The sequence below is a fragment of the Nematolebias whitei genome, chromosome 12 (assembly GCF_014905685.2).
Source record: "Nematolebias whitei isolate Nwh7 chromosome 12, NemWhi1, whole genome shotgun sequence".
Lineage (NCBI taxonomy): Eukaryota > Metazoa > Chordata > Actinopteri > Cyprinodontiformes > Rivulidae > Nematolebias > Nematolebias whitei.
Window position 1 is genome coordinate 44,172,616 of NC_056509.1, and position 12,441 is coordinate 44,185,056.

At 37.6% G+C, this 12,441-nt stretch overlaps 1 protein-coding gene across 1 annotated transcript in view; it reads left to right on the top strand.

The window, feature by feature from the left end:
* The window catches only part of tbc1d32 (TBC1 domain family, member 32), an 83,952-nt gene that overhangs the window by 42,743 nt on the left and 28,768 nt on the right, over positions 1-12,441 (top strand). The window contains exons 23-26 of the mRNA XM_037685646.1: positions 1-123; positions 2,225-2,333; positions 8,340-8,433; positions 8,784-8,909. Coding sequence (XP_037541574.1) covers positions 1-123; positions 2,225-2,333; positions 8,340-8,433; positions 8,784-8,909 — 452 coding nt within the window. The remainder of the gene's footprint in view (positions 124-2,224; positions 2,334-8,339; positions 8,434-8,783; positions 8,910-12,441) is intronic.

Genomic DNA, 12,441 nt, shown 5'->3' on the forward strand with positions numbered 1-12,441 from the left:
ACTTCTCGGTGTGCTCTGCTGCTGTCTGGACTCCTTCCTGCTGCTGGAGAGCCAGTATAACATCTGCTCCATGCTGCTGCAGAGCCAGAGGGAGAACGTGCCTGACCCAGACACCACGGACGGGTATGAAGGCACAAACGCTTACCTGAAAATTGATGGTGGCGAGGCTATGTTTTGATGTTTGTAATCAATAATTACTGCCATTTCACTGTATTGAGTTTGTGAGGCTTTCTAAAAATACAGAGCACGCTTGTATAAAACATTTAGTTTTGTTTAAAAAAATAATAAAATGCTCACTGAAAAGGTCAAATTATTACTTGTAGCATTTCTAAAGATTTTAGCTCACGTCTACTGTCTTTACATGTTTAAGCTATTCAAATCAGAATAAACTTTAAATACTGTAACTTCCAGACTATCGAGCGCACCTGAATATAAGCCACGCCCACTATTTAATTAAAATAAAAAACATATATAGGCTGCATTTATGTATATGTCCACGTTGTTACATGAATATTTACACAGAAAGATATACAAATAAACACTTTTAATTAAATACATACCGGTAGCATACACAAGTACTACAGTAAAAAAAAAAATAATAATGCTGAACACTGCCTGTGGCACGACTGGTTAAAAAAATAAATAAATACAGTAGCCTATCAGGAAGTCTAACAAAGTTAAGTCAAGACCTCTGGACAGATTCTTGTTGAAACGTTTTGTCTTTTATCCAGAAGACTTCGTCAGTCTGAGAAGCTGCAGTAAACTTCCTGCTTCCCTGTGTAAGCTCCTCCCCTTCCCAGTAGACCAACGAAACCAAGTTTTTTGGTTCACTGTGGCCTGTTTTTTTTTTACCTTTATTTATACAGGTAGTCTCATTGAGTCACGAGGATCCCACCCCCAAGAGAAACATGTTTTGGGCAGTTATGTGAGCACGCAGGTGTTACGAGGCTAAATGTTTTGATGGCATGAAGCTCGTTAGCCCGTTTAAAACAAACAAACAAAAAAATCCATTAATTAGCCAGAGCATTATCCACAGTGTTCAAAGTGCATGAAAAAATAGCAGCTTAGTCTGAAAATTATGGTAAGTGCTTGTAGACCTTTCAAAGTGTCAGTTGTTTCGTGTTCACCTCATTCAGTAAAGTTTTTTTTTTTGCCTCTGTGAGTCATTTTGACATGACAGAACACTTGAATTTAGTCATATCTCAAGATGAGAAATTGTTTGTTTGCCTTGTCAAACAAAATGAGGAAATAAAGCATAAAGAAAGTGAAAAGGCCATTTATGAAAGTGTGTTGAAGACCACTTTCCTCCTGGTAATGGCAGACACTTTTGTTACAAATAGAAATGGTCCTGAAATGCTCACTCACATCGCATGTCTGAGTGCTGCCTCCATTTTGGAGGATGATGATTTGCTCCTTGTCCTCCCAGTTCCTGACCTGATATTCTCGCTCTCATCATTGACATCTACTCTAGCCTGTTTTTTCTATATATATTTTTAAATTTTTTATGTTCTTTTCTGGTATCTAAGCTTTGACTTACCTTACTGTATTTTTGTAGTAATTCTTCCTCTGTCCTGCTCCTTGTTCTCTATTTGTTTGACTTTTTTTTTTTTAAACGTTGATGACACCAGAATTTCCAGTTGAGTCATGAGGACCGTCATGATTTTTTCCCCAGCAAAGTGCAGTAACATTTTGTGGCAGACTGGTTTTTGGTAAAAGAACTGTACAAGAAAATGGTGTCCTTGATTTCAAGTTCAGATTGCCTCAGCTACAAGAAACCAATGCCTTTCAATCCTAAAGTACCTTTTTACTCTGAAAAGTTTTGACCTTACCTGAAATTCTAACTGTCCTCTCTTTTTCTAACCTCCTCGCGTCAGTGACACAATTGTAGAGTTTTAGAAAATTCAGAATTAATGAGAATTATATCATTTTATAGTTAAAAAACTGAACAGATTGAGTCTTTAATACTCTTGTCCTTGCCATCAGAAAGCATTCCTGTTACTGCAGATTCATTTTCATAAAGTGATCTAAGTAATTTCCCCTATTTTTTATTCTTTTGTATTGTCTTATGAAGGTCATTTGCTTCTCTAATGAGAAGTCCAGTCTCTTTATCTATTTTCACGTTTTTACTTTTGTTTAACCTTTTTTTAAAATTAAATGCTAGCTAATCTACATGTGTTCTCTGTTCGAATAAAGGTTAATAAGATGTTTTTTCTCTCCTCCAAAGGGCGATCATCATCGACAGTTTGTCAGTCGAGAGGAATCACGTGTTGGTTCGAGTTAATGTGGTTGGAGGTCCGTCTGAGAGGAGGCTTCCTGCACGACGCCTGCAGGAGGTCAGCTTTGTTTTTAATCTCAAACTTCACCAGATTACACGGTTCTTCCGATGACAATCTAAGTTTTACAGGGGAAATTACGGTAAAGGCGTTTTAAACCCTTCCCACACTCTTGCAATATTTTAAACATTGTTTCTAAACGCTCTAAAAGAGCACAGAATGTCATGATTTCAGCTACCTGCCTTCACTGCACTCTGCCATCTTGGCCACGCCCACTTCTTTGCGGCAGAGTCAAGATCAGCTGATCAGCTGCAGGAGGAAGCTTCTACTGTAGCTTGGGCTGCACGCAAGTGCTAAATAATTTAAAATAATTTATTTTAAATAAAAATTCCATTCCAGTCGTGCAGCTCATCCATCAATCAGCCAATTGTGTGTCATGTCCAATCTTACTTTGAAAAACAGTGATAGAGCGAGTCCGCGAAAAATGAACCGCAAATCTAGCGAGGGACTACTGTAATCCGTTTATAGGATTGAAGCTAGTTGGTAGATTTCCCGAGACCATTGTTGGAAAAAGCAAAAACAACATTTCTAGTGTCTTTACTTATCTTTCTAACTTTTGACTTGTTTTGAAACGATGATTAGTTTAAACCAAATAAGCAACAAGTAAATTACTACTTCTGAATATTTTTTTACTCTGAATCTCACACAATCCAGCTGCTTAGTATTATTTCGACATTAAATGTCTAGAAATTTTTACATATTTTTCTCAAATCTGGAACCTTTTATTTGAGGTTGAGGCATCACAACATAAAAATCAGACTAAATGTAACAAATGCATATCTCATTTTCAGCCTCAGTGTAGCTTTACAATCTGGCTACATTTTGGAGCCATAACTCAGAAAAAGAAGATTGATGGTAACTGTAAATAGACTTACTGTGAAGTCGAACAACATCAAGACCTTTTAGTTTATACTTTTGGGACTCTACAAGATGGTAGTGAGACTTGTGTCATAGAAATAATAAAAGATCCACTTTGCTGATTTTTATCAGTTTTTTTACAAAACAAGTAGAAAAATCTCAGGGATAAGAAGAGTCCAAGCAGCAGAATTAGTATAATCTCAGATTGTAAGACAATGCCTTTAAAACAAGCTTATAAAGAAAAAGGCAAGGCCAGCAGCAGCTCTGTTTTCTCTGCAAGCTGTCAGCATGACCCAACATCAAACTGAGCAGACACGCTCTACACATGGCAGTGCTGTTACAGCTAATGAGGGCATCTCAGAACACCCATCATTGGATCTTATTTTCATAACAATATGGCTTGGAGACTGTGGCAATAATAACATGACAGGAGGCAGAGCTGAAGATTTGAACATTTTTATCAGTAGTCACCAAAACAGACAGGATTAGGAAGGACAGTCCGGTTTAAGGCGAGGACATGTGCAGGGGAGATATAATGGATATATTGGAATATGGAGCAACCAGGGAGGATGAAATGACCACAGAGAAGAGGTAAAGTGTGGAGTGAAGGAGGAGGGCTGTTGTGACAGAGGAGGATGCTGGGTGAGATTGATGCTGATGGTTTGCTGTGGCGACTCCTAAAGGGAGTATCTTATTGGATTGCAACTAGCTGGCAACTCAAAATTGGATGTAGATTGCAAGAAAATAAAAGACAAATTTTCAATTCTGCACTTTTAAAAAAAAGATAAGCAGATTTGGACCGGTTTTTCCAACAATATTTATTCATCATCAGTAGGCCTGTTACGATAAACAATTAATCGCACGATAAATGAAAATGATCAAACTCATTTTGATTTATCGGCTTTATTTTTTCTTCGTGTCTCTCTCTTTCTGCTGAAGACACTGGATGACAAAAGACTCAACTCTGGTGTTCTTCACTGACCCCTCCCGTTCTCTTTTCTCTTTAAAATCCCTTTTAATCGTCCAAAATCGCTTTTTTGTATCGTTAAAAGCAGCTAAGCTAAGAAGCTAAGCTACGAGCTAAGCTAACAGGCCGACCTCAGGAAAATACCTCTGTCATGTTGAAGCTCCAAAATTCATTTTTGAAACCCGCACCTTCGTCTAAAAACTTGTTTTTCTCTGAAAAAAAAAGCTGAGAACTTGTTTACTGATTTTTTTTTATTAAAAGCTTTGTGTGACAAATGCTATGCTAAAGAGCTCAAACCACACCGAGCGTCAGCCATTTTGAGAACCGGAAAACAGGAATGAGAGACAGCCCATGTCACGTCAAGAGGCCTCCCTCTAATTTTTATTAAAGAGACACGTTGCTCGCTCCCTCACTATCCATCCTTCATATAGTCTTATACTGCTATCCAGTGGTCAAAAAAGGTACTACACTCAAAACAAATTAACCAACATTTCTTCTTAATTTGGACAATAATTACTAATTATTGTCCAATTTCAAACAATCTTATCGTTTATCGCAATAAATTCTGAGACAATTAATCGCCCAGCAAAATTTATTATCATGACGGGCCTAATCGTCAGCATGCTTTTCAGACCGGGTGGTACAGTTGATAGAGCTGCTGCCTCTCAGCAAGCAGGTCCCTGGTTCAAATCCCGGCCCGGTGGCCTTTCTGGGTGGAGTTTGCATGTTCTCTCCGTGCATGCGTGGGTTTTCTCCGGGTACTCCGGTTTCCTCCCACAGACCAAAAACATGCATGTTAGACTGATTGGTAACTCTAAATTGTCCCTAGATGAGTGGGAGAGTGAATGGTTGTTTGTCTCGTTTGTCTCTATGTGTCCCTGTGATGGACTTGCGACCTGTCCAGGGTGTCCCCCACCTCTCGCACAGTGACTGCTGGATATGGGATTATGGGACAGATTGGGACATTCAGGCCTGTAGCCTTATTTCCCATCAGAGGAAAGTTTTCATAGCAGGAGACAAAATGCAATTGTAGCACTCCTGACATGCCTACCATGACTAATTTGAGGTAATACTTTTTATACTAGTTTTTTGAACATGTTCAAAACTAAAGTGACAAGCTTACACAACCCATCAAAAACATTTGGAGACACTTTAGACCCTCTCTCTCTCATGAATGTCATTTGCCAACTAGTCCCAGCCCAGAGAGATACTACCTTAAAGGAAACAGACACTTATGACTGTCAGGTGTTTTTCTACATTTTGTTTTTCTGTCAGAGTGTAGTGCAAAAACCTTTCTGATGAAACAAACTGCCCTTGCTCCTGTGTTTTTCAGTATCTAATTGACTAAATGGTTCATCTGTAATCTGCCCCTTCACTATTTTTAAGACCACAAACTCAACAACCCTTGTGCTCTTGATCCAAGCATTAATCCATCCACTGTTTCCTATTCTGCACTTCTATTATTGGTAATTGCAAATGAAAGTCTCACTGTTACCAAGAGTGCCTCCGTCATCGTTTGAAGCACGCAGCCTTATTTATCCAGCGTGTCGCCGGATTGAAATCAATTATTTAGGTTTTGTTTATGCTGATCCCAAACCAGGAACTAATTCATACTGAGGTCAAGGAAATGACATTAAAGAGATTTCTAAAGAGGAGAGTGCAAATTAGTTTAGAGAGTGTTTTCTACAGAACAAATGTTTCACATTTTATTTTATTTTTTCTGTTAAATTTCTGTAAAGTCTGCGTAACAAGTTTAAAGAATTCACTCTGGGAGAGACAAGAACTGCAGTCCATGTTAAAACAGGAGTTATTACAGGCATTTTCTTTGTGTGTGTTATAAAAGTATTTTTCTAAACAATAAAAAATATCAAGTTTAAAAAAGTTGTTTCTTAGACTGTCAGTTTTATTTCCCCTGTGCACGAGAGAAGACAAAAACTAGATAATAATAAATAACTACACGTTTAACCTCCTAAGACCCGGACTCTTGCATATGTGGATGTCAGGTCCTAGGAGGTTAATGTCTCCAAGCCTAACCCCCATAAAAACACAACAATATACACTTTTATAACTAAAATATTATTTGGTATAGCCTAAATGTAACGGTACTAATTACCAAAAGACGGTTAAATCATTTCATCTGGACCAGTTTCTTTAAGGGAGAAACGTTTCGTCTTCCATCCGGAAGACTTCATCAGTCTGTGGCCTGCCAACCAGAACTGTCCCTTCATTGCTGTGTTTCAAGCAAACCTCCTGTTGGAATCTCAGAAGCAGGCTTTTAACACGTGCAAAAGGCCTCATCTGTCCAAAACAATCAATCATCGTGTATAACAGTCAAATGTTTTTGGCCAGATGACCGACTTGCTACTCACAGAAACAGCCTGAGGACACCAAGGCCAAATAATTAGTACACATTTCCGGACTATAGAGTGCACCTGAATATAAGCCACGCACACTAAATAAAAAAAATAAAATAAAAATAAAAAAATAACATCAACACAAAATAAAAATTGTATATTTATAAGCTGCACTTGTGTATAAGCCGTGGGTGTTCACATTGTAACATGAGATATTTACACAGAAAGATTTTTAAAACTTCTAATTAAATACACATGCACAAATACGTACAGTAAACTTTTTTTTTTCTGAACAATTCCTTTAACACGGCTGGTAAATAAATATATACAGTAGCCTACCAGGAAGTCATTGATCGCTATCTTCATGTTCCTCATGCTGCAAGCTTGTGCGGAGCAAAAGTTGCTCTGCGCATGCAGGGGAGTCCCCCATCACATGCTCTGATCATGCAGGAGAGGCTCCCTCCCCCTTCCCTGTTCTCCCCTCCCTGGGTGTGACAAAGCTAAATTTTGGCAGCAGGAAGCGCTCGTTAGCTCGCCCAAGAAAAACAATCCATAAATTAGCTGCAGCATTGTATAAGCCATGAGGTTCAAAGGCTGAAAAAAGTAGCGGATTATAGACTGGAAATTACGGTAAACTCCATTCACCACAGATTTAAAACATGTTCAGAGCTTTCTTAGAGGATGCAGAAATCTGGGAACACTTTTAACATTTTTCTGTGGGGCCCATATATAAACTGGAAAATGTCCACAACACTGCAAGCCTCTGATTAGCAAAACGCTCGAATATTTGAATACGACCATGTGTGTATATGATAATAATTCCTATAATTTACTGACACTTGCTTAAAAAAAAAAAAAAATGCTTTCTGCTTTCGGTTTCGTTCCCCTGAAAAGATGTATAAAAGCTGTTATCAGTCAGTCAGGAGGCCTTATCTGCCTTTCTTGATGTGCTGTAAACAAAACACTGAATATTCCCCAGCGTACGTCTACACCCTGCCTTAACAATGTGCGTTATACCCAAACACGTCATTTTTACTAGTGAGAAAACATCTTAGATTAAAAAAAATCTCCTGCTGTTAAATACATGTGGGAATAGACATCTGCTGAGAAAGTTGCTAAACCTATTGCATCTATTTTTCTCTTTAATTAATTAACGCTTTATTAGAGGTTTTTGTAGATATATAAGATAAGATAGAACTTTATTGATTCTGCAGGAAATGGTTGATATAAATATATTTACATTGATTTAGTAAAACAGGACTGTTTGGAAAGGATTAAGCATTTATTTAAAAAAACAATTAGAAAAATAGGTAAAGTAAGATGTCATGCTGCTCCCATCATAAATTGGCATGAAGAATGTGTTCAGTCTTCACTGCGTTTCCTGCAAACATATTTTTTAAAGCTCTCTTAGAGAAGTATTTCATCATAAATTAAAAAAACGTATTGTTTTAAACTTTTAATACCACAAAAATTTTTTTTAGCTAAATTACAATGAGCTGAGTGAAAAGTTGAGCTTATTTCTGGCATGAAAATGAAAAGCTGTGGGTTCCACAGAAACACAAGCTGTTAGTTCAGAAGAGTTGCTTGGTAATGAACTAGTTGTCATCTTTCTGCTTTACTTCACACGGTTTAGTTTGCAGGTTCTTTTTTTTAATCAACTGAGACAGAAAACAGCCCTAACATTTATCTAACCACAGCAGTGAGGCTAAGAATCAAAGATGATGTTAATGAGATGAATCCTGCAGGTCTGAAAAGGACAAGTGATTCAGCGGTGTTTTATTTGTATATTTGTCACATTATAATAATGTGAACGTCTGTTTGGTGCAGGGAGAGCATCCTTACCCCTGGCCCATGTTTTTATGCTTTCCTCCACCTCCCTGCTACATTTTGAACCCACAGGACTCGCACAATAACTCACAAGGTAAGAGAAACATTATCCTCGTTTTCTTTTAAATGCATACCTGCACATTCAATTCAATTTAATTTATAGGAACCGATTGATTTTATTTTAATTTTGTTTATCCAGTTTGTTTGCCCTGACTCTGCTGGCTGTGGTAGCTCAGTGGTCAGCGCCACAGTCTTGTAATCCTGAGGTTGCAGGTTCGAACCTCTGGTGTTAAACGACTGCCAAATCTTTGAGTTCCCTTGCTGCGGCGTCCCCTGAAGATGGGAGCAGCCTAAAGAAAAATGACAGCGTCCTGACTCTTGCCTCATAAATCCTTACAAGTGAAAGGGACTTTACTTATTTGTACTTTTTTTCTTGATCTATAGATTGTGAGATCAGCTCATTTCTAGCTTCTTCAAAAGAACCAGTGAGTGAGGAGAGTTGGTTGGAGAACTGCAGAAGACATTACTGCAAAGCCATGGCGTCAAAACCCAACACTCTAACTGGAAAGGGTAAGTTACTGGATCTCTGGGGAGTGTTTTAGCCAGGATTTATTACCTGTCAGTAGGAATGTGTGATATGGCATAAAATTCATATCACGATATGTATTGTGAAGGGTGGCGATAACGATATATATCGCGATATGTTTTGGGTATAAAACTTAATAGGAATTTTTTTAAAAGCATAGGGTGTCCTTTTGCTATCATATATTTTGAATTAAAAAAATTCCACTACTAGGTCCAGAGAGTTTTTAAATAATAAACAGATCAAGTATTAGGCTTCTTGCTTGTAGCGCAAAACAGTGCAAAAATATAAAATGTAGTTTTAGCCATATGTTTTAAACAAAATAATATGTTGTTAACTTAACAGTTTCCAGTCTTACTTAATAAATGAACAGCAACAGAGCAGCATTTTACACTGAAACACTTCACCCTCCAACCCTCTAGTGGGCGCCTCCTTCTGCTTTAATGGAGAGCTGACACAAAATGAGTCTGTGGCTTTGACCAGAGGGTCTCGCAGTAAAATCACACAACACAGCGTTCTTTTCACAGATCAGAGAGCAGGTTTCTCTAAAGCTGACCAACGCTTACTTTAACTTTCGATGGGGAAAAATAAAAAAAATAAAACTTTCGACGGAACACATCGTTTTGCGCATGCGTCAGAATACGGCGACACTACGGCAAGCCGGCTGTAGTTAGCTTGTAGCTTCGCTACTTAGCTCTCGAAGAAAAGACTTTAACGCCACTTACGCACAGTTTTCAACTAAAAAAAAGTAACGATTACATCTGACAGCTCTGATTTTACACTTGAACACCATTTATGCACAGTTTTCAACCAAAAAAGTAACGATTGAACTGACAACTTTGATTTTACATCAGACACAGCGTTACTGCGGTTAGCCAGTAGAAGACAGATCTATATCGTAGGCTAAATTTCTATCGTTTCTACCATGTACAGTTTATATCGCTCATTCCTACCTGTCAGTAATATATATGTTTAAAGTAGGGACGCACGATATTGGATTTTTGGCCGATATTTTAAAACTTATTTGGTCAATAACTGATACCGATATTTTTAGTATACATTCCTTTGTCAGAACATAGCCTTCTCTCTTATTTAGGCTTATTTGCTACAAAAATTGTGCAACAGCTGTAAGAGCGGGTGACATATATTCAGTAACAGCCATATGATAAGCATAGCACTTTAACTTATATTAAATGAAAAGTGTTAAATATTATTTATTAGCATTAGTCACCTGCGATGCTGTCTCACTTGTGGAGGCTTGTTCCAGGTTCCTATAGCTGCAGTGATGGATCCTGTGCATGAAGGACAGCCTTTATAAGTTCAAAGTTTTTATCTATCCATTGAGCTGTAAAACTAATCATGCTAACGGGGCTAACGCTTGACGTCCAAATGTCTGTGGTAAAACTCACCCAAGTGCTATCGGCTGTTAGCTTCTCAATGACGTCAGAAATGACGGCTTGTAACTCGGGTAAGGTTATGTTAGAAAAAAATCTCTGACTGGGAATGATGTAGCAAGGGCATCCTTGTCACTGGGTTGTCAAACAAAAACAGCGTCTTTTATATCGGTGAGTTATTTTGATGGAATGGCCGATGTCCGATATTTAACTTTAATGCTAATATCGGCCGATACCAATAATATTGTAACATCCCTAGTTTAAAGCATAGATAATATAAATAAACTCGCGCTTAGTGTTTATTTTTGCAGCCATTCATTTAGTATTATTAACGTAAAATTGCCAAGCAGTTGTGAAACGAACATTTGAGTTGTTGCCATGTGAAGAATGGGTATAAAGTACATAATCTAGTACAAATTAAGGTTTACAGAAAGCACCTTTGATTTATTTAATCATAATCTTTGTCTGTATGAGTTACCCATTTTATTTACCGGTATCCTTGAAAATCTACATTTGTTTTGTGGCAGTCAATGTACCAAAACACTTCAGTATAAGATTCAGATAAACGTCAGTAACGTTCCTGAACATTACTCCAAAAAGTGCAATTTGTTTCTGTAGTTTAAAAAAAAAATTATTTTAGAAATGAACAAAAACTTATCAGCTGCATCCCTGAAATCAACGCAGGACAGTTTTTTTTTAATGCTGGGGTTCAGATTTTGCTCTTGAATGCTTGATAATTTCCTGATTTCACTGATTACACATAGAAGTGATGAATGAGGCCAGTGCAGCGATGAAAGCTCGTCAAACAGGTCGGCTTCTAGAACTTCAGCTTCTCATCTCATTCCTATGAGGCGTGTAAACGTTTTAGATGTACTTAAAACTAAACCTTCATATATATTTAAATGCACTGCAGTATAGTCTTTTTCTAACTATAATTTGCTGTCGTCTTGTTTTAATGCAACTATGCCACCTACCTTTTCCCACCCCTACAGAAATCTGGAGGCTGTGTTCATCTTAACACTTCATCATTGTCATTGACTGACACGTTAAAGTGCACCTACGCTTACTTTTCTCATATAGGAGTAAATGGCTGTGATTGAAGAAAGACAAAACTACATTTAAATGAAGCAGGGCTGAGAATCTGATTACGTCCTTTCATCAGTACACTGTTGAAATTGCCTACAAAAGGGCCCACTCAGCTCCACGAGGCTCATTTGATGCTTTTCACTGGAAAACGATCAAGATTCATTATGTTTTAAGCTCCCCTCAGCTGAAGAAATCCAGTTTTGTTTTGCATGTCATTAACTACACAAAACTGAGCATTTTCTTTGTAAGAAACGCTCAATAAAAGAAAATTGTTACATTTATGAGCTGACTGCAAAAATAACCATATTTCGGAGATAATTAACTTTTTTCGTAGTTCTTCATATTCTAATCAGCTGAGAAACAAAAAGGATGGAGTATACCATCGCTTCATCAAAAACCCCTCACTGTTGGAGCCGTTTCACGTTCAATACCTCGCGCTCTTGTCAGCTTATTGATTCGTTAATTAGTCTGCAGCAGCAGCATATCAATGATCTTCATTCAGCCGTGCTCAGAATCACTCAGGCAGTCCTGCTTATGATCATCAACCTCCCGTCTTATAAACTGACAGCCAGGGAAACTGTTATAATTATGCCTTTTTATCTTTACAAAATATATTCCAGTTAACTCTCATTGTGTTAACCCCAATTTTTTTTCTATTTTTTAAGATATATATATTTTCCCCACCCAAACGTGCTCTGTTCATATTTAAAAAAACACTTTATTTTGCTCCATGTGAATATTCAAGTTAACTTCTCTTAGTATGGAGTTATCTCACTTCATACTATGGAAATAGAGTTTCAGCACATTCATAGTTTTTTACTTTTTATCAAGCAGGAAATTGATACACGACTAAAACAAGATTAAAACTTTAATTTTCAGCTTGAACAATCTTAAATATTTCAGAAAGCCATAGCTTCAGTAATTATCAAGTTCTGACAAGACATCCATCCAGCCATCCATCCATCCATCCATCCATCCAGCCAGCCAGCCAGCCATCCATCCATCCATCCATAAATCCAGCCAACCATCCATCCAGCCA